The sequence below is a fragment of the Panthera onca genome, chromosome A1 (genome assembly GCF_046562875.1).
Source record: "Panthera onca isolate mPanOnc1 chromosome A1, mPanOnc1 haplotype 2, whole genome shotgun sequence".
Lineage (NCBI taxonomy): Eukaryota > Metazoa > Chordata > Mammalia > Carnivora > Felidae > Panthera > Panthera onca.
In genome coordinates, this window is record NC_138339.1 from 218,981,508 (window position 1) to 219,001,238 (window position 19,731).

The window sequence follows — 19,731 nt, forward strand, 5'->3', positions numbered from 1 at the left end:
CTCTCGATTTCAGCTCAGGTCATGATCCCAAGAACGTGGGATTAAGCCCCACACTGGGCTTTGCACCAAGCGTGGAGCCTGCTTCGGATTCTCTCTCTCTCCCTCTGTCCCTCTCCCCCACTCATAGTCTCTGTCTCTCTCTAAAATAAAAAGTTTCTAAAAATAGACTTTTAAAATCGAAGCAGAACATATATAGAGAGAAGTGTACCATTTGTAAGTGTACAGCTGAATGATCAGATTTATTATAACCACCATGCAAATGAAAAATAAATAGACTAACAACATCTCAGAAATCCTCTCATGACTTCTCCCTATCAGTACATCCAACTGTCTTCCCCAAGGGCAACCTTTATCCTGTTTTCTTTTTCCTTTTTCTTTTTTGTTTTAAGTTTACTTAGTAGAGGGGCACAGAGAATAGCAGGCAGGTTCCTTGTGGTGTCAGCACAGAACCGTGAGATTGTGACCTGAGCAGAAATCAAGAGTCTGATGCTTAACTGACTGAGACTATCCTGTTTTCTAACACCACAGTTTTACCTGGTTTGGGACCTTATGTAAACAAAATCATACAATACATATTCTTTTAGTCTGGCTTCTTTTGTTCATCATTGTAAAATTCATCTGCATTGTCGTAACACTAGTTGTTAATTTGCATTGGTTTCTAGTCTGCCGTGTGTCTGTATTACAATATATTCATTTAAGGTGTTTCCAGTTTGGGGTTATTAAATGAATAATGCTGCCATTCTGGTGCATATAGTAAGCACTTCTGGGAGGTGTATACCTAAGAGTCAGATTACTGGGTTCTAAGCGCGTACACGTCCAGTTTTAATAGTTATTTCTAAACAGTTTTCCACTTTACGTTCCCACCGGCGCTGCATGAGAGTTCTTGTTCCACCTTGTCACCAACACTCCTCATTGTCAGTCTTTTTACTTTTAGCATTTTGTTTATTTTTGAGAGAGAGACAAGAGCATGAGTGGGGGAAGGGCAGAGAGAGAGAGAGACAGACACAGAATCTGAAGCAGGATCCAGGCTCTGAACTCTCAGAACAGAGCCTGATGCACAGAGCCCGACACAGGGCTTGAACCCACAAACTGAGATCATGACCTGAGCTGAAGTCGAACGCTTAACCAACTGAGCCACCTAGGTGCCCCACTTTTACCATTTTGATAGGTGTGGAGGAACAACTTATTGTGGTTTCCTAAATTCTCATCTGTATATTCTCTTTCATGAAGTAGTTATTGAAATATTTTGTTAAGGGGCGCCTGGGTGGCTCAGTCGGTTAAGTGTCTGACTTCGGCTCAGGTCATGATCTCATGGCTCGTGGGTTCGAGCCCTGCGTCCGGCTCTGTGCTTACAGCTCAGAGCCTGAAGCCTGCTTGGGATTCTGTCTCCTTCTCTCTCTGCCCACCCCTGCTTGAGCTCCGTCTCTCTCTCTCAAAAATGAATAAATATTAAAAAAATTAAAAAACAAAAAAACCACAAAAAACATAAATATTTTGTTAACTTTCAATTTGATTTTCTAATCGACTTACAGGAGTTCTTTAACTATTCAGGATGGGTCCTTTGTCAGTAATATGTACTGCAAATACCTTCTACCTTCTGGGTTCCTTTTCCACTCTCTTAGTGGTGACTTGATGAACAGAGTACTTTTAGTGCAGTCAAACTTATTGCAGCTTTTTGTATCCTTTTGTGTCACCTGTCTGTGGGAAACTTGGTCCATTTCTAATCTACTCACAGGGTTCTGCTACTATCATATCTGTTGGCTTCACAAATTTGATAAAGGACAAATGTAAAATAGAAGCATTCATTTCATGTCTGGTCTCACTTTGGTAACCGAAAGATAAGTGAGATGATTAAACGCTGAGGCAAGTGATGAGTCACTAAATTCTATTTCTGAAATTATTATTACACTATATGTTAACTAACTTGGATTTATTTACATTTTTAAAAAAGCTGAGGCAACAACATGTTCTTGGAATAAAAAATTAATATAATATGCTCTATAGCATTTTATGATAATTGGCTTTAATAATGTGGAACAATTAATAGAGCCATAAAAGTGTATAATTAAACATGTTATTATTACAAGTTAAAATATACTCTCTGTTCCCCATATTGTCATTTAATTGAAAAACAAAAACAAAAACAAAAACAAAGACTTGCCACCTTGCAATCAATTTGAAATAAGCTGCTGAGGAACAACACTATAAAAGGAAAGTATACACTGGAATGCATTACATTTTGGCCAAACAAGAAGGTTTGATCCATTCTGGCTTATAAAGCAAGAAATCAGTGTTTGTGATTTTGAAAAGTCACTGAAACTTTTTCCCTGAACTGGTTCCTTTGTAATACATTTTCTTGAGTTCTACCCATGACTGACACAGTAACAGTCCTGGGATCAGAACCCACACACTATTGAAAAATACCAGATAGACCCCAAAGTAGAGCCAACTGTCGGTGTTGAGGTTGGGGCTTCCCATAAGCCAGTCCGGGAAGAAGGTCATCCACCCGCCATATAATTCACACACGCACAGGGTAATCTGTAGGAAATGCCTGTTAGAGAGAAAGGAACAAGGGATGAAGCTGCCAGCTCAGCCCAGCCTGTCACCCTGAATCCTGACATCTTTTCTTAAATGGCGGCATTAACACCGTCTTCCACAGCAGAAGACCTCTCTGAAGTTGGACCTCAGGTTTCCCACAGTGCTCCTTCAATGGGGCAAGTCATTCTAATCCATGGGAGATCCATGCTTTCTCTGGAGAAGCAATACTGCCCTTCCTAGAAGATTATCCTCAGAGTTAAATAAAGTCTCTCAGGTATCCTGTTCCACTCTTAGGAAGATTTATGGAGGTCACATCTCACCCAGCAAAGAGAGACCTAGATGCGAATCTTGCTACAAGCCACAATTTTACTGGCTGTAAAAGGGGATAGTAATAACAGCTCCTTCCTCAAAGAATATGGTGGAGAGTAAATGAGATACGTGGATATGTAAGTACTCAACAATGCAGATATTATAGATGGTTCAAGTACTAAACAAACGGGTGCATGTAGTAAATCTACAACCAAGATCATAGAGACAAAGATATATCAAGACACCAGGAAGAAATTTAATTTTTCCTGCCAACTGTCTACGTAAAATTGGGTGGGAGGAAAGTGGATTAAATGACCTTAGAGGTTTCGTTCAAAACTGAAATTTTGTGACGAAGCTTTAAAAAATACTTCTTTGATTCAAGACGCTAAAAAGTTGAATGCAATTGTGCCTATTTGACATTGTTTTGGGAATCATCTCCAGGATAGCATCCTATTTGCCCTACGTCACTTTGTCTGAAAGAAGGAAAGGAAGGGAAAGGGTAGGAGGGAGGGAAGAGAGTTCAAAGTCTCAGAGTCTGACTGACAGTGGTTAATCTTCCACCTTTCTCCTCCCTTTCCTCTCTCCTGCCTTCCTCACACCCTCCACAACCTGTTTCTGAAAAGATTTATCCTGCATGTCTAATTCCAAATTAAGAGAATTTACTTGGTGTAAAGTGAAATAGGAGTTTTCTTTTTTTTTTTTTTTTTTTAAGGTTTTTTTATTTTTGAGAGAGACAGTGCAAGTGGGGGAGGGGCAGAGAAAGAGGGGAGGGACAGAAGATCTGAAGTGGATTCTGGATGTGGCCCAAGCTCACGAATGGCAAGATCATGACCTGAGCTGAAGTCGGATGCTCAACCGACTGAGCCAACCAGGCGCCCCTGGAATAGGAGTTTTCAAGATTTGGGGGGCGATTGGGAAAGGGTTGGAGGCATTACCCTTTACTTTCCAAAATATTGGTGAAAAATCATCCAATGCTCTTCACACTTCCTTCCTCGTAGAGTGACTAGGTGGTCCCTACAATCCTATTTCCTATAGTTTTTATTTTGAATCATCTGAAATTATCCTGGTGGCACCACGCTTCCTATCTAATATTGAACAATTTTCATTTCTAATCTAACAAATGAATGTGGTCCTAATCTACTCCAAATGCCATGTAGGCATCGAGACAGCTAATGTTTCTCCTCTCTTCAGCAGGCCAGGAGAAGAGCACTTACCGATAATATTTCTCTTTGACTATGGCATAAATGAGGACCAATGCCAGAGACCCATCCAAGACAACAGTCAGAATTTCCAAAGACACAATGGTTGGGTCAAAATAAAGCCATCTTGCATCAGCTTTGCCATATTCTTTCCCTAAAAGTGAAATACATTTTGTTACTCATCTGGCAACTATTTTTATGACAGTCAGTGAAAATGACCTTTTTTCCCCTAAGGAGGAGACAAAAAGACAAACTGTCACTCCCTACGCTGCCCATAATGCCTTAGTGGAAGGCAAGAGGAGAACGGAGGCTGAAACGCATTTACCGCACAAGTACTAATAACAATATCTTGGTATATTTGTGAAAGGATTTCGTTCCCAAAGTGCTTGCATACATGTGCCCTTTTCACCCCTGCTCTCATTATTATAAGCAACAGAATTCTGAATTAACTCAACACAGCCAGATTTTGCAAAGACCACCTCTAATAATTAGCTTGTTAACTGTGTTACAGTTCCTTACTTCAAAATTCCCATATAAAGTCTGTAGGTATAATCTAGATGTGGGAAAATTATTATTAAGGAAATGTTTATTAAAAAAACATGTGTTTATTAATAATTGAAGAGAAATTGAGCCCTGTACTGGCAGTGGGGAGGTTCGGGGGGAGGAGGGTGGAATGGTAATGACACAGAGAATGAATCCCACATGGACAAAGGGGATGTTTCAGTCCAGACAGGAGTCACTAACAACAGCCACCACAAAGGCCTCAAATGTGTTCACCAGGAAGTGGGCATGCCCTAAAAGATCTTTCCAGACCCCATTATCAGGATTGTTTCTTCTAGAAAGAATGAGGTGAGAAAGTCTTTTTAGAGCAGGACTGAGAGCCATGCACTGGGAGAGCCAACCCACCCTTCCTTCCTTCCTTCCTCTCTATTTCCCTCTCTCCCTCCTTCCCTCTCTCCCTCTTCCTTTTTTTTAATTTATCAAACTAATACATGCCAGTCCTAAGATCTCAAATGATCAGAGTAAAAAAAATCAAAGTCTCGGGGCACCTGGGTGGCTCAGCTGGTTAAGCATCTGACATCAGCTCAGGTCATGATCCAATCCCACAGTTGGTGGGTTCGAGTCCTACATCAGGCTCTGTGCTGACAGCTCAGAACCTGGAGCCTGCTTTGGATTCTCTCTCTGCCCCTTCCCCAGCTCACACTCTGTCTCTCTCTCTCAAAAATAAACATTAAAAAAAATATTTTTAAATGAAAGTCTCACCTCTTCTCTCCTTTCAATACTATTCTCACATTATTTAGACAAGGTATGAATCATCAAATATTAGCTACATAATCGGGATTGGTGAAGCAGCAGGACAAAGCTCTAGTCTCTATTAATGGCCCAAGGTAGGATCCCTCAGGGCTAGGGACAACAGGTTCTAATGAAAGGCTGTCTTGGCAGAAAGAAAGGCCAATAAACAGGATTAGTCATTTAATGAGATAACACACAGACACAAGCTGAGCAGAGACTCTGAAAGGCCAGACAGGGCCAGCAGGACAGGCAGAGCTCTCCTGCTAGTCCTTAGCCGACCGCCAGCCCAGGAATGAACTGAAAAACAACATACTAGTGAAAGGAAGCTTTTCCTGTAAATCTAAACACAAACACAATACCTGAAGTGTTCCCTCTAGTGCACCCCAAGTCTAAGGAAGTGTCACTTAAGAAAAATGTCAGTACTTTAGGAACTAAGAGATTAGTAGTTGTTTAGACACTCAAAAATAACACCATTCATTCATTCTTTAATTCAACAAATCTTCTGGAGCATATGGAAGGTTCTGTGCTGGGCTTGGGGAATGTAGCATCAGCTAGGGCCTAGGGCACAGGTGGCCCGCTGGGAGCTCCCGTTCCATGAGGTTGGACCCTGTCATAAGTGATGGCAACTGAGCATGGGACATGGAGGAAGTGACACTTTAAGCCAGATGAGGGAGGTGAGGTGTTTTGATCACTTCCTCTTCCCCCTGTTGGTGAGGGAAGGAGTCCCACCCTCGGGTTATAGGGATGGCCACATAAGACAGGTGGCACTGGATAGATGAGGTTGATGGCAATTTACTAGTCACACACACTCACAGCCTGGGGAGAGATGACATTGCACCACACAGGGCCGCACTGGGTGGGATGGGGGGTGCACTTAGAGACGGAGTGAACTAGGAGGGGCCACAGGAGCCAGCTCTGCAGTAACGACAATGGGGTGGCCTGGTTCCTGAGGCAAGATGGGATTGGCTTCCTCCAATAATTTGGGGGCTGGCAAGGAACTGAAGCCCACTTGCTCCTCAGGGACCCGTAGGCACCATGCCTGGTCCCTGTGACAAGGAGGGTCGCTTGGCTAGGGGACCTCACATGAGGAAGCAGAGTGGGGTTCCTCTTATGGTTAGGCCATGTGAGTCCCTCCAGATTTTATCAGATGTCAAGGCACACATAATAACGGATTTTAATCTCGGGCCTTACACCACAAGAGGTGACCCATGAACTGGGTGAAGTCCCTCCAGATTTTATCAGATGTCAAGGCACACATAATAACGGATTTTAATCTCGGGCCTTACACCACAAGAGGTGACCCATGAACTGGGTGAAGGAGAGGGTGCTTCAGGGAGGAGCACGCGCATCACAAAGGCCTGGAACGGAGGGAACACGGTGTGTCTGAAATCACATTTAGTTCAGCAGAGCTGAAGGAGACTGTGTGTGTGTGTGTGTGTGTGTGTGTGTGTGTGTGTGTGTGTGTGTATGCATGCCTGCACGCACGTGGATGGGGCCCAGGGTCACTGCTGGAGAGGAAGGTGGTCCCAGCGCATCATGCCTCTGGCATCTCCTCCTCTGCCACCTAACTCTGGTCATTTTTTCTGCTGGTTAAACACCTAGATAGCAAAAGGGCAAACACAGTGTTAGTAAGCCTGATGATGTGATTAGTATCATTTATTCTGTGACTGACTGCCAGGCTCAGGCAGAAGTTTAGAGGGAAAGACACGCTGGGGCTGGAGTAGGATCCCAGTCCCTGAGCCACAGCTGGGCCCTTCACCCCAGAGTGATTAGGAGAGGGTGAGGGGTGACAAAGACTGTCTTCTTGACCAAGTTTGAGTCGGGGTCCTCTGAGCCCTCTCCTCAACAAGGCCCCCCGTCCAGGGCTCTGTCCTCAGCTCGCTTAGTCCAGTTTTAGCCAAGAATCCTACTAGGTCACGACAGCAAAAATCCCCCTTTCTTGGTATCTGCTCGCTTCCCCCACCACCAGTTTTGTTGAGATGTAACTGACAAGCAGCACTGGGTAGGTATAAGGTGTGCAACACATTGACTTGGTTTACATCTGTTGTGAAATGACTGCAATGAGTTTAGTGAACATCCATTACTTTACACAGATACAAAAAAAAATGAGAAAAAGAGGTGCTTTCTTCTTGATGATGAGAGCTCTCTTGAAAACTTATAGCAGTGGTAACTAGAGTCATTATGTGGTACATTACATCCTCAGTACTCCTCTATCTTGTAACTAGAGGTTTGCACTTCTTAATCACCTTTATCCAATTCCCTCAATCTCCACACCCCACAAATCTGATCTCTTTTTCTATGAGTTTCAGTTTTGTTTTTGCCTTTTTTTTTTTTAATTAGGATTCCACATATAAGTGAGATCATATAGTATTTGTCTTTCTCTGTCTGGCTTGTTTCACTTAGCACAATGCCCTCAAGGTACAACCATGTTGTCACAATGGCAGAATTTCTTGATTTTTTATGGCTAAATAGTATTCCACTGCATGCACACGTGCATACACACACACACACACACACACACACACACACACACTTTATCCATTCATTCATCAATGGATACTTAGGTTGTTTCCATGCCTTTGCTACTGTGAATAATGCTACCGTGAACATGGGGGTGCAGATACTTGATCACTCTTGATAACTGATCAAATTCCTCATCCACACCCTGTATGTCATATCACCCTGGCCTGCCTGCAGCAAGAATCCTGTTGAGTCAGTGTATTAAGAACCCTCCAAACCTCAATGTTTCTTCTTAGTAATTTTCCATCCACTGACCCCACCTGCTTCTTGGCTATAAAGCTCCACCTTCCTGGGGCGCCTGGGTGGCTCAGTTGTTTGGGCGTCCAACTTCAGCTCAGGTCATGATCTCACAGTTTGTGAGTTCGAACCCTGCGTCAGGCTCTGTGCTGACAGCTTGCTCAGAGCCTGGAGCCTGCTCCAGATTCTGTCTCCCTCTCTCTCTGCCCCTGCCCCACTCACACTCTGTCTCTGTCTCTCTCAAAAATAAATAAACATTAGGGGCGCCTGGGTGGCGCAGTCGGTTAAGCGTCCGACTTCAGCCAGGTCACGATCTCGCGGTCCGTGAGTTCGAGCCCTGCGTCAGGCTCTGGGCTGATGGCTCGGAGACTGGAGCCTGTTTCCGATTCTGTGTCTCCCTCTCTCTCTGCCCCTCCCCCGTTCATGCTCTGTCTCTCTCTGTCCCAAAAATAAATAAAAAAACGTTGAAAAAAAAAATTTTAAAAAATAAATAAATAAATAAACATTAAAAAAAAGGTCCACCTTCCTTGCTGTATTTGGAGTTGAGCCCGATCTTTCTCCCCTGCTACAAGCCCCCACTGTAGTAGTACCTCCTAAATAAATTCTTCTTTATCATCTTTAACCAGTGGCATAAATAATTCTCCTTTAACAGGGTCCACATAATGCTTATAAGCCAGCTCTACATCCTTGTGAATCTAAGGATAGTCTACTGATCAACATCTGGGAGGCCTTACCCTAGACCCTCTGAATCAGAATCTGTATTTTAACAAGAGCCCAAGGCAATCTGGTGCACTTTAATGTCTGAGAAGTACTACTTTAATCTATTGGATTTTCCTTTTCTCAAGAATAAAAGACCCCACCATTAAATGGGCTTTCACTTTTTTTAAGGCAAAAAATGTAAACTGAAGATGACTGATAAAAATCATGTTAAGTGGGAAGAGGGGTGCCTGGCTGGCTCAGTTGGAGGAGTGTGTGACTCTTGATCTTGGGGTCGTGAGTTCGAGCCTCATATTGGTTGTAGAGATTACTTAAAAATAAAATCTTTATATAAAAAAAAAATCATGTTAGACATTTGCATTTCATGGGACTAAGTCAAATCTGGGCTGTTCACTTGCTCTGATGCCAGGCCAGGCAGCCAGGGTGGAGGACAATGACTTAGGCTGGGGTCTTTCAGCCTTCGGGCCTCCCAGGCAATTCCCAAGCACAGTTTAATCTGGCCAACTCATCACATTACACACACAAAGGTGCACAAGCAGCATTTCACTCCTAAAGTGGGGATCAGGCTCCCTGAGCTACCATTGGCTAGGACCTGGCAGGCATCAAAGATGACACATGGTTTGCTTTGAGAAGCACTAACTATAGCTCTCTCAATTCTCCAGAAGTTTCCTAACACTAGTGACAAACCGGAGTCCCAACACAGATCCTGGCTGGAGGATCTGATTTCAGAATCAGGGAAGAAACGAGATAAATGACGCAGAATTTCAGAAGCAAAATCTGAAAGAAGTTACCTTGCACAAGCCAGTTCTGTAATAGTGGCAAAGGACTCTGTTGTTACACGGCTCACTTGTCAAAATTGACACAGTACAAGAGAGGAAGTCGATACTAACTGATGGAACGTCAACTGATTTACAGTAAGCATGAAGAAGATAGGGAAAATCAGTTAATAGCCCTGCAGAGCAGCAGGAGTTTTGGAAATTATCTACAAGACTACAGATACATATATATAATAAACCGAGAGCTGATATTAAAAGTATGGGAAACACCCAGTTTAAATACCGCAAACTCTTCAATCTGCACTAAGAATATTTTTTAGTATACAGCTTTATTGAGATATGATTCACGTGTCATACAAGGCACCCATTTAAAGTGTCCAATTCAATGGGTTTCGGTACACTCACAGATTTGAATCATCACAATGAAATTTTTCAAACATTTCATTAACCCCTCCCCCTGCAAAGAAACCCATACCCATTATCAGTCATTCATTCTTCACCCTCCTCCTCTGGCACCCCTTCTCTGCATGGTTCTAGGCAACCACCAACCTATAATCTGTGTCTTTAGATTCACCTATTCTGGACATTTCACATAAATGAAATCATACAATTTGTGCTACAGGTACTCATTTAATGGACAGCCACACTTGCAATTAATCTCCTCAAACGTTTCAAATGCAAACATTTTAAATTACTCACACAATGAAGCAATCAAGCCTTCGGAATCTGCGATGTTTCCTACGAAAGACAAGTAGACAAAAGGGCCTTCCTGGAAAGAAAATGAAAACATGCTCTAATTCAGCATCACAACCACAGGATGGCACCGGAGATACATGGCTTCACATGGCCACGTCCCCAGGAGCCCACCTCCTGGTCTGCTCCCTCTGAACATCATACCTGCAAGCACCTACACAAGCCGGTGGGGTGTGATCCTAGAGACTGATGCCCAGGCCTTGCAGACAGAGGGAATGTTTATATAATAAATGCTGTTTTTCAATGATTGGCATTATAAATTTAGAGGTGTGTTCTTATGGGAAAAAATAAATTGAAAATTTTGCACAAGGAAAGAGCTTAAATGTTATATTAAACAGGCTAAATTCTGGATGATTCCAAAAATTTTGTACCTTTGAGAGGTACCTCACAGCAGTTCATTTTGTCTTGCCTCAAAAAAAAAAAAAAAAAAAAAAAAAAAATCCAAGATCTCTCTTAACAAAAGTGGTATTCACCTATCTGTATCAGACCTGAAATAATTCTTTTTCCTGCACATAGGGCAAATTTAGGAAAATTAAAACACTTACAGGCTACATTTTAAATTTTAGGTAATAAAATACCTGCAATCACACTTAGTATTTTTATATCACCGAAATGTTTCTTTGCTTAAAATTTCAAAACTAATTAATTAGAATTCACTGGGGAATCTGACTGGCATGCTGCTCCTTTGAACAAATTAAAAAAAATGTTTTTTAAGTTTATTTATTTTTGAGAGAGAGAGCACAAGCAGAGGAGGAGCAGAGAGAGCAAGGCAGGAGATCTGAAGCAGGCTCCATGCTGTCAGCACAGAGCCCGATGTGGGGCTCAAACTCACAAACCAGGAGATCATGACCTGGGCTGAAGTCAGACACTTAACCGACTGAGCCACCCAGGGGTCCCTCCTTTGAACAAATTTTATCGCTGGTCAATACAACTTTTTTTTCCCATTTCTTTTTTATCAACGCAACTGCTTATATGACATTAAAACTGTATCTCTCCCTATTCCCTGCTCACTTATAGTGCTGCTTCCCAGAGTTTACCATTTAGAGCCACTTCTGTATTTAGTTCTGGGGATTATTGTCCTAACTCACAATATACTTGACACTGCTATTTCTTTAGACATTCTCAATTAGCTGCCAATCCTGAAAAACTATGATTTAATAGATGTCTACCCTCTGCTTCCCCACACTCTACAGGTTTTTGGACAGCATAGGGGTGGAAAACCTTCCTTCTGCGCTCTTAGACCCAGGAGCTGGCCTAAGAATTAACTGACATGATGGACTAACAGGAGGAAAGCACGCAAGTTTTATTTAATATTTCTACATGAACATGGAAGTCCTTAAAAGGAAAACAAAGACCCAAAGAAGCTATTAGGCCAAAAGGTTTATATACTTTTTTACACAAAGAACAATAAATTATGGAGATGTGACAAGACAAAGGGGCTTGGACTAGGGACAGTAAATTGTGGGAAATTGACTAAGAAATATATGAGGGAAACTAATGGAAGATAAGGGTTATTTTAGTAGGTTTGTTTGTAGAGGCCCAGTTCAGCATCGACTCCCAGTCTCCGGTGATAAGAACATTCTTCTCTTCCTGGTACAGAGAGGGCACCTTTCTCATGGGAAATTTAACGATCTGATTTTAGGTAGAAAGGAGGAGGCCAGAAAGCCTACGGTAGAAAGCCTTCCCACATCTGCTGCTTTCCAATTGCCTTCCACTCAAAATAATCAATATGCCAAAGTGGCATAGCTTAGAGTGGCATGTCCTAAACCTTTCAAATAGCTATATTTTTCTCTTTAATTCTTCCATTAGTTACCCAAATTTGTCACTTAAGTAGTAAACTTAAAACCTCAACTTACTCATCAGTGTTGCACAGCATCTGGGAGGAGAATGCTAGCCCCCACCATGCTTTCTTCTTTTCTCCCCATTTCCAGTGCCCCACTCCTGTCTACTTTGTACATTGCTAAGATTGATTACATTTCCATTCTTGTTCTGTAAACGTTTTTTGTCTTCCTATTTTATTTATATGTAGATTCTAAAGGCTGAAAATCAACAGCATTTACAACACGGTGATTATGTAAACGTCATTCACTGCAAAGGGCTGCAACTTCTCTCTCTCCAGATTGAGTATTTTGACTTGTCATTTAAGAAGAATGTGGCAGCTGGAATATCCCTTATTACACTCACAAATTTCTCAAAATCATGCTATATTTTAGTTTGCTACATATTTGGGCCCTGACTTTCTTATATTTTTGTTTACATTACAGTTTGTAATCGCCTTTCTTTTCTCTGACTGAGAGAAGAAATCTGATTTTCTCCCCATCTCATTAATATCTTCCATTTTCTTACCCATGCTAATCCCTGCCAAACAGAAGCTTTAAAGTTGGTTTGTTTTGTTACGTTACTTACTTGGTAAATGGGGTTTACCTCAGAGTATATGTAAACATTATATTCTTTAAAGGAGATTTTAAAAAATTACATAGGAGATAAACAGCAATGTTTAAAAATAAGAAGTACTCCCTATCCACTTTGAAACACTTTATTTTCACCAATCAATTTTTTTTTTTTTTTTTTTTTTTAGCAGAAACATAGCAGGAAATACACACCACTTCCCTGGCTTGGCCTGGGGACTTTCTAGATAAAATACAGCCACTGGTCTGGCCAGTGGGAGCAATAAGGCTGGGCTGAATCTGACCCTCTATAGGGCTCAGTCCATCTATCTATAAGAGAAAGGACCTCCTAAAATTAGATTGTGGATCTCATCCTAAAACTAGACATGACTTCCAGTCACAATCTCTTTAACTGGAGCATTAGTAAAACACAGACTCTGGCATTAGGTCCAGGACCTTTCCTCAGAAGCAACTCTGTGAGTAAGAACAAGATGGGGATCTGGCAATCTATAACAAGCAGGGACCTATGAGTGTTTAACAAAATTTCTCCCTTTTATATCTACCTGTTTAAGTTCTATTACTTTTTCAAATGCCAGCTCAAATCCTTCCTCTCCAAGAGATCTTCCCAAACCTCTTAGTGATGAATTTCTCAATCTCCTGTGTTCCTAAGTTTGTGCTTCTATAGTCAACTGTCTGCTGGTTATGGATCTCCTGTCCTCATTGGATCAGACATCTTTAGGGTCTGGGATGTTGTCTTATCTTAGAATCGTTAAGAACCCAGGATGATATTTTGTGTCCAGCGTTTGCTAATCTTGAATTAATGACAAGTTCATATAACGAATTACTTAGAAAGATACCTTGAGGGGCTTTTAGAAGGCACTGTATATTTCTTACTATATTAATGTCTCAAATGTAATGGCAGTATGCAGCTGACTGTTTAACAACACAGGTTAGGGGCACCAATCCCTGTGCAGTCAAAAATCCATATATAATTTTTAACTCTCCAAAAACTTAACTACCAACAGCCTGCTGATGACTGGAAGCCCTACTGATAACATAAACAATTGATTAACACATATTTTGCATGCCATATGTATTATATACTATATTTTGACAATAAAGTGAGCCAGAGAAAATTAATTATTAAGACAACCATAAGGAAAAAACACTTACAGTATTGTACCGTATTTATCAAAACAACCCACATGTAAGTGGACCTGTGCAGTACAACTCATGACTTCAAGGGTCAGCTGTAATATATGTAAAGTATAAAAAATATATTCATGCCTCCACATGCTGATTGGATGCTGCCTCTTCCAGGAAGCAAGGCTTCCCTGATTCTCTTGGTGGGAAGTGGGTGCCTCTCCTACATAGAAACCTGCTTGCTTATCTCTTCCTCAAAACTGTCAGTTCCTTTAGGGAAAAGTCTTTGTCTTTTATCTCTGTATCCCAAATGCCTGATAGATGTACATGTTGACAAATGTTTACTAAAAGAATAAGAAATAAAGGGGGGGGGGGGGAGTAACAGTTAAACCACCACTACCACCCAAACAATCCATTTGGAAAATGGGCAAAAGAAATGAAGACACATTTCCCCAAAGAGGATATACAGACAGCAAACACATGAAAAGATGTTCCACATCATTAGCGGACAGGGAAATGCCAATTAAAACCATAACAAGTTAGTACTACTCACCTATCAGGATGGCAAAATAAAAAATAGTGACCACACCAAATACTGACAAGGATGTGGATCACATTTCTGGTGGGATGAAAATGATACCATTCTGGAAAACCAGAGTCTGGAAGTTTTTTCTAAAATGAAGTACGCAGTTACTATAGGACCCAACAACTTTCTTGGGCACTTATCCCAGAAAAACAAAAACTTATGTTCACACAAAAACAAGCACACAAATGTTCACAGCGGCTTTATCTGTAATAGCTTAACGCTGGATGTCCTTCAACAGGTGAATGTTACACAAACCTCAGTCCATTCATACTGGAGCACTCCCAAGCAGTAACAAGGAATCAACTATTGATACATACACTCAACAACCTGGATGGATCTCCAGGGGATTTGCTGAGCGAAGAAAGCCAACTCCAAAAGACTATATACTCTCTGATTCCATTCATTCATTCATTCATTCATTCATTCATTCATTCATCCATTCAAAATTTATTTTGAGACAGAGACAGTGAGAGTGGGGGAGGGGCAGAGAGAGAGAGAGGGAGACAGAGAACCCCAAGCAAGCTCAGCACTGCCAGGGCACAGCCTGATGCGGGCCTCAGACTCACAAATTGTGAGATCGTGACCTGAGCTGAAACCAAGAATCGGACGCTTAACCGACTGAGCCACCCAGGTGCCCCTTTCACTCCATTTATATAACGCTTTTTGAAATGATAAATTTTAGAAATGGAGGACATATTAGTGGTTGCCAGGGGTTAGTGGCTGGAGGAGGTGGGGGGAGTTGATAGTTGATACAAAAGGAAAACACTAGGTATCCTTGTGGTGTTGCAACTGCTTGATATCCTGTTGTGGTGGACACTTGAAACTAACCAGTTGATAAAATGATACAGAACTTAATACACACACATGTGCCAGTGGATCCAGGGAAATCTGAATGAGTGGACTGCACCAACGTCAATGACCGATATTATACATGTTATCGGGTTTTTTTTTTTTAACATTTTTTAAAGTGTATTTATTTTGAAAGAGAGGGAGTGGGGGGAGGGACAGAGAGAGAAGAGAGAGAGAATCCCAAGCAGGCTCTTCACTGTCAGTGCAGAGCTGGAGGCAGGGCTCAATCTCACGAACCTCAAGATCATGACCTGAGCCGAAATCAAGAGGCAGATGCTTAACCGAATGAGCCACCCAGGTACCCCTACACTATAGTTTTGAAAAATGTTACCACTGGGGAAAGCTAAGCCAAGTGTACATGGGCTTTCTCTGTATTATTTCTTATAATCACATGTGAATCTACAATTACCTCCCCCCGCCAAAAAAATTTAATTAAAAAAATCAGACAGGTAGAACAAGAGACATGGAAGAAAGAATAACATTACTAATTGAATAACTTTTTTTAATCAATTGCCAGGACTTTTTAAAATTTAATTTAATTTTTTTTTTTTTTTTTTTTTAATTTAGAATAGCCTGGGCCCTGGCCTCAGAGAGCTTATCTAGCTGAGTAACACCAACTTCTAATTCAATATAGACTGGGAAAAGATGAGGGGGCCTATGGTTGGGACAATCAGGGAAGACTTCCAGGAGGAGGTAGTCCTAGAGCTGTGCCTTGGCAGGCAGGCTTAGAGATGGAAGGAAGGATAGGGATAGTAGCCCAGGGGTACGAAGGGCAGGCCGTTGTGAGGCCTGGTGGGTCCAGACTCTGCCCTGCCCAGCACTGTAGCCAAACAGTGATGAGCCCCCGACCCTCCCCTTGGGCTCCCTTGCCAGGGCTGAGGGCACTTATACTTGTGTTCTCAGAAGGCCTCAGGCTGGTTTTTACTCCTCCAGGCCTGGGCATGCACGGCTCCTCTGTCTTGAGTACCCAGGCCTGGCTTTCTTTCCCCTAAAAAGAATGTAAATAAAACAAAAAAAAAATTTTTTTTTTTTACTGTAGTTAAATAGACATAAAATTTACCATTTTAACCATTTTAAGTATACAATTCAGTGGTGTTGAGTACATTCACATTCTTGTGCAACCATCACCATTTATCTCCCTCCATAACTGAGTCTTCCCGGACTGAAACTCTGTGTAACTCTGTAAAACTCTGAATAACTCCTCATTCTCCCCCTACCCCTGGCCCCTGGCAACCTTCACTCTACTTTTTCTCTAAGTACCTCATATATAAGTGAAATCACCCAATATTTATCTTTTTGTGACTGCCTTATTTCACCTGGCATAATGTCCACAAGCTTCCCTGTGTTGTGGCATGTACCAGAATTGCACGTCTTTTTAAGGCTGAATAACATTCCACTGTATGCATACACCACATTTTGTTGGTCTGCTCATCTGCTGATGGACATTTAGGTTGCTTCCACCTTTTGGCTACGGCGAATAATACTGCTATGTGCACGTATCTAAGTCCCTGGTTTCGATTTCTTTGGATATTTATGTAAAAGTGGGCTTACTGGATCACATGCTAATTCTATGACATTTCTTCTGGTGGTGCACCTTTACTATTTTAATTACTAAAAAATATTATTAAAGGGATACAAAATGAAAGTTTAAAAAAAGAACTAAATAAAAAGGTATAAAGTGAAAGGTACAACTCTTTCCCTCCTGACCCCCAATCTCATTCCCCTGAGACACCATTGCTGAGTTTCATGGCAGTGTTCGGGAGCCTTTCCATGTGTAGGTTACCATAAAGCAATAAATGTTGAAAATATCTTCTTCCTGCTATTAATTTTTCAACCATAGTGAAAATTCCAACCATACAATTGAAAATTTCAACTATAGTGAAACTATAGCGATGAGGAAAATTCCACAATGTTTGTTTATTTAAAAAAATTTTTTTTAATGTTTATTTATTTTTGAGACAGAGAGAGACAGAGCATGAACAGGGAAGGGTCAGAGAGAGGGGGAGACACAGAATCTGAAGCAGGCTCCAGGCTCTGAGCTGTCAGCACAGAGCCCGATGCGGGGCTCGAACTCACAGACCGCGAGATCATGACCTGAGCCGAAGTCGGACGCTTAACCGACTGAGCCACCCAGGCGCCCCAATGTTTGTTTATTTAAATGTTCAAGTTCTGTGGATCAGGATTTCTGGTTTCAAAACATACAAAAGTTCCTATTAGATGCTCTAAAACATGATTGGAACTATAAATCTAATTGTGCTGTTAACAAAATCAACTTAAAAGCTAAGACGTATCATGGCAAATAAAAGTAACCACAGCCAGTGTCAATTTTCATTTAAGGTGTTACAGACATGTGATTATAACCACGGTATTTTGTAGGCTTTCAGACAACTACTACAAGTCAAAGCTCAGATAAAAACAAAAAAAGTTTGGGCTCTGCAAGTTACTGCTCTCTGTAATTCAATGACCACTTTAGAGAAAATACTCAATTTACTATTTCAATATTTAAAAGAAAATTTACTGGGGGGAAAAAAGGCTTCACAGAAATTAAAAAAAAAAAAAAAGAGGGGCACCTGGTGGCTTAGTTAGTTGCGCCTCTGACTTTGACTTAGGTCATGATCTCACGGTTGGTTCAGGGAGTTCGAGTCCTACATTGGGCTTGCTGCTGTCAACACAGAGCCCACTTCAGGTCCTCTGTCCCTCTCTCTCTCTGCCCTTCCCCCACTAGTGTGCTTGTTCTCTCTCTCTCCCCAAAATAAACATTAAAAAAAAAAGAAAGAAGAAAGAAAAAGAATCCAAATTTCTTTCTTTTTTTTGTAATTTGTACTAGTATTTGTAAAGGCTAAATTCGTATTCTAATGTATTTGCAAGCTTTTTGTTTTTAGCTTGTTTGAATGAAGAGCCAAAGAAAACAGAACAACATTCATTATTAAGGGTGGGAGACTAAAGTGGAACAGAATAGAATCACTATGTAAACCCTGTCAAAATTTATTAGCATTTCCTATTCAGATTCACAAAATCTCAGCCTAATCAGACTTGATTTTTCCATGTCACGGCAACAGCACCCATCATTGTTTCTGGAAGGATCAGCTGCTCAGCCTCCTGTGGACCTGGATGACAAGGCTTTGGTGACTTCATAAATCTATGCTGCCCAGCTGTCATCCCCTTAATGACATGATGACTTCTGTTTGATGGAACCTGCCGGTGCAGACGCACTGCCGCCTGGTATTAATGGAGGACAGCGCTGGCCTTTTCAGAACCCGCGAAAGTTCTATTGTGCCCACATCGAGGCAGCTTAGTGTTTCATTTAGAACTTGAAAACATCTTTTAAGAATATGCCCTTCCCTGCCAACACAGTTATTCCTCAGATTAAGGATTTGAAAGGAAACTTTCCAAGGCTTATCTCAATTGGACAAGTGCATTGTTACTTTATTACACAGGGACAGGATGAAAATTAAAAGTTAATCCTAGGACAGAGTATGGCGAGAGGGGTCACGAAAAGGACAGAAGAAGACAGAATCAACCTTTGCTGAACTCTGCTAAGTGCCAGGCATCATGCCAAGTGTCCTACATCCTTGCAATTCAAATGTGGCTCGTGAATCCCAACTTGGGCATCTCCCAAGAGCTTGTTAGAAATGCAGAATTTCAGACCTAGATTTATGGAATCAGAATCTGCACTGTGAAAAGATCCCTGGGGTGATTCCTATGCACATTCAAGTTTGAGAAACACTGCCCCATTACAAAGCTCTATTTAATCCTCATGACAATGCTTTGAAGAAAATATTTCCATACTTTATAGGTAAATGCTAGGGTGTGAATGTGTCCCACCCAAATGCATGTGTTGAAATTCTAATTCCCAAAGATGATGATATTAGAAGTTGGGGCCTTTGGGAGCTGCTCAGGTCATGAGGGTAGAGCCTTCCTGAATGCGATTAATGACTCTATGAAAGAGGCTCCAGGGAGATCCCTAGCCTTTCCACCAAGAGGACACAGCAAGAAGGCACCATCCAGACACCAGAGAGAGGGCCCTCACCTGCCATGACAGCAGCCTGATCTCAGACTGCCAGCTTCCTGAACTGAGAAAAATAAATTTTTGTTTATAAGCCACTCAATCGGTGGTATTTTGTCATAGCAGCCCAAACATATGAAGACAATAAGGAAACACAGACAGAAAATTTCTTTCCTTCTTCCCCTTCCTCCTTACAGAAAGGATTTGTGGTAGGGAAAAGGTACTGTTCAGAATTTCACAGCTGGTAAATGGCAGAGCCAGCATTCAAGAGTGCATCTGTTAGACCTCTAAACCCATAATCTTTCTACCTTCCCTCCTGGACCCAGGCTTCCTGAGTAACAGTCAGATCCCTCTGGAACAGTGTTGAGTAATGAGGACAGAAAAGCGCCAGGAAACCAGGTCAGGAGAAATGGTGGAA

The 19,731-nt window shown here is 41.6% G+C and overlaps 1 protein-coding gene across 1 annotated transcript in view; it reads right to left on the minus strand.

Moving 5' to 3' along the window:
* Positions 1-2,044: 2,044 nt before the first annotated feature.
* EBPL (EBP like) overlaps positions 2,045-19,731 on the minus strand; it is a 31,936-nt gene continuing 14,249 nt past the window's right edge. The window contains exons 2-4 of the mRNA XM_060637923.3: positions 10,289-10,358; positions 4,062-4,200; positions 2,045-2,551 (exon numbers count right to left, since the gene is read on the minus strand). Of these exons, the coding sequence (XP_060493906.1) occupies positions 2,311-2,551; positions 4,062-4,200; positions 10,289-10,358 (450 nt within the window). The 3' untranslated portion in view covers positions 2,045-2,310. The remainder of the gene's footprint in view (positions 2,552-4,061; positions 4,201-10,288; positions 10,359-19,731) is intronic.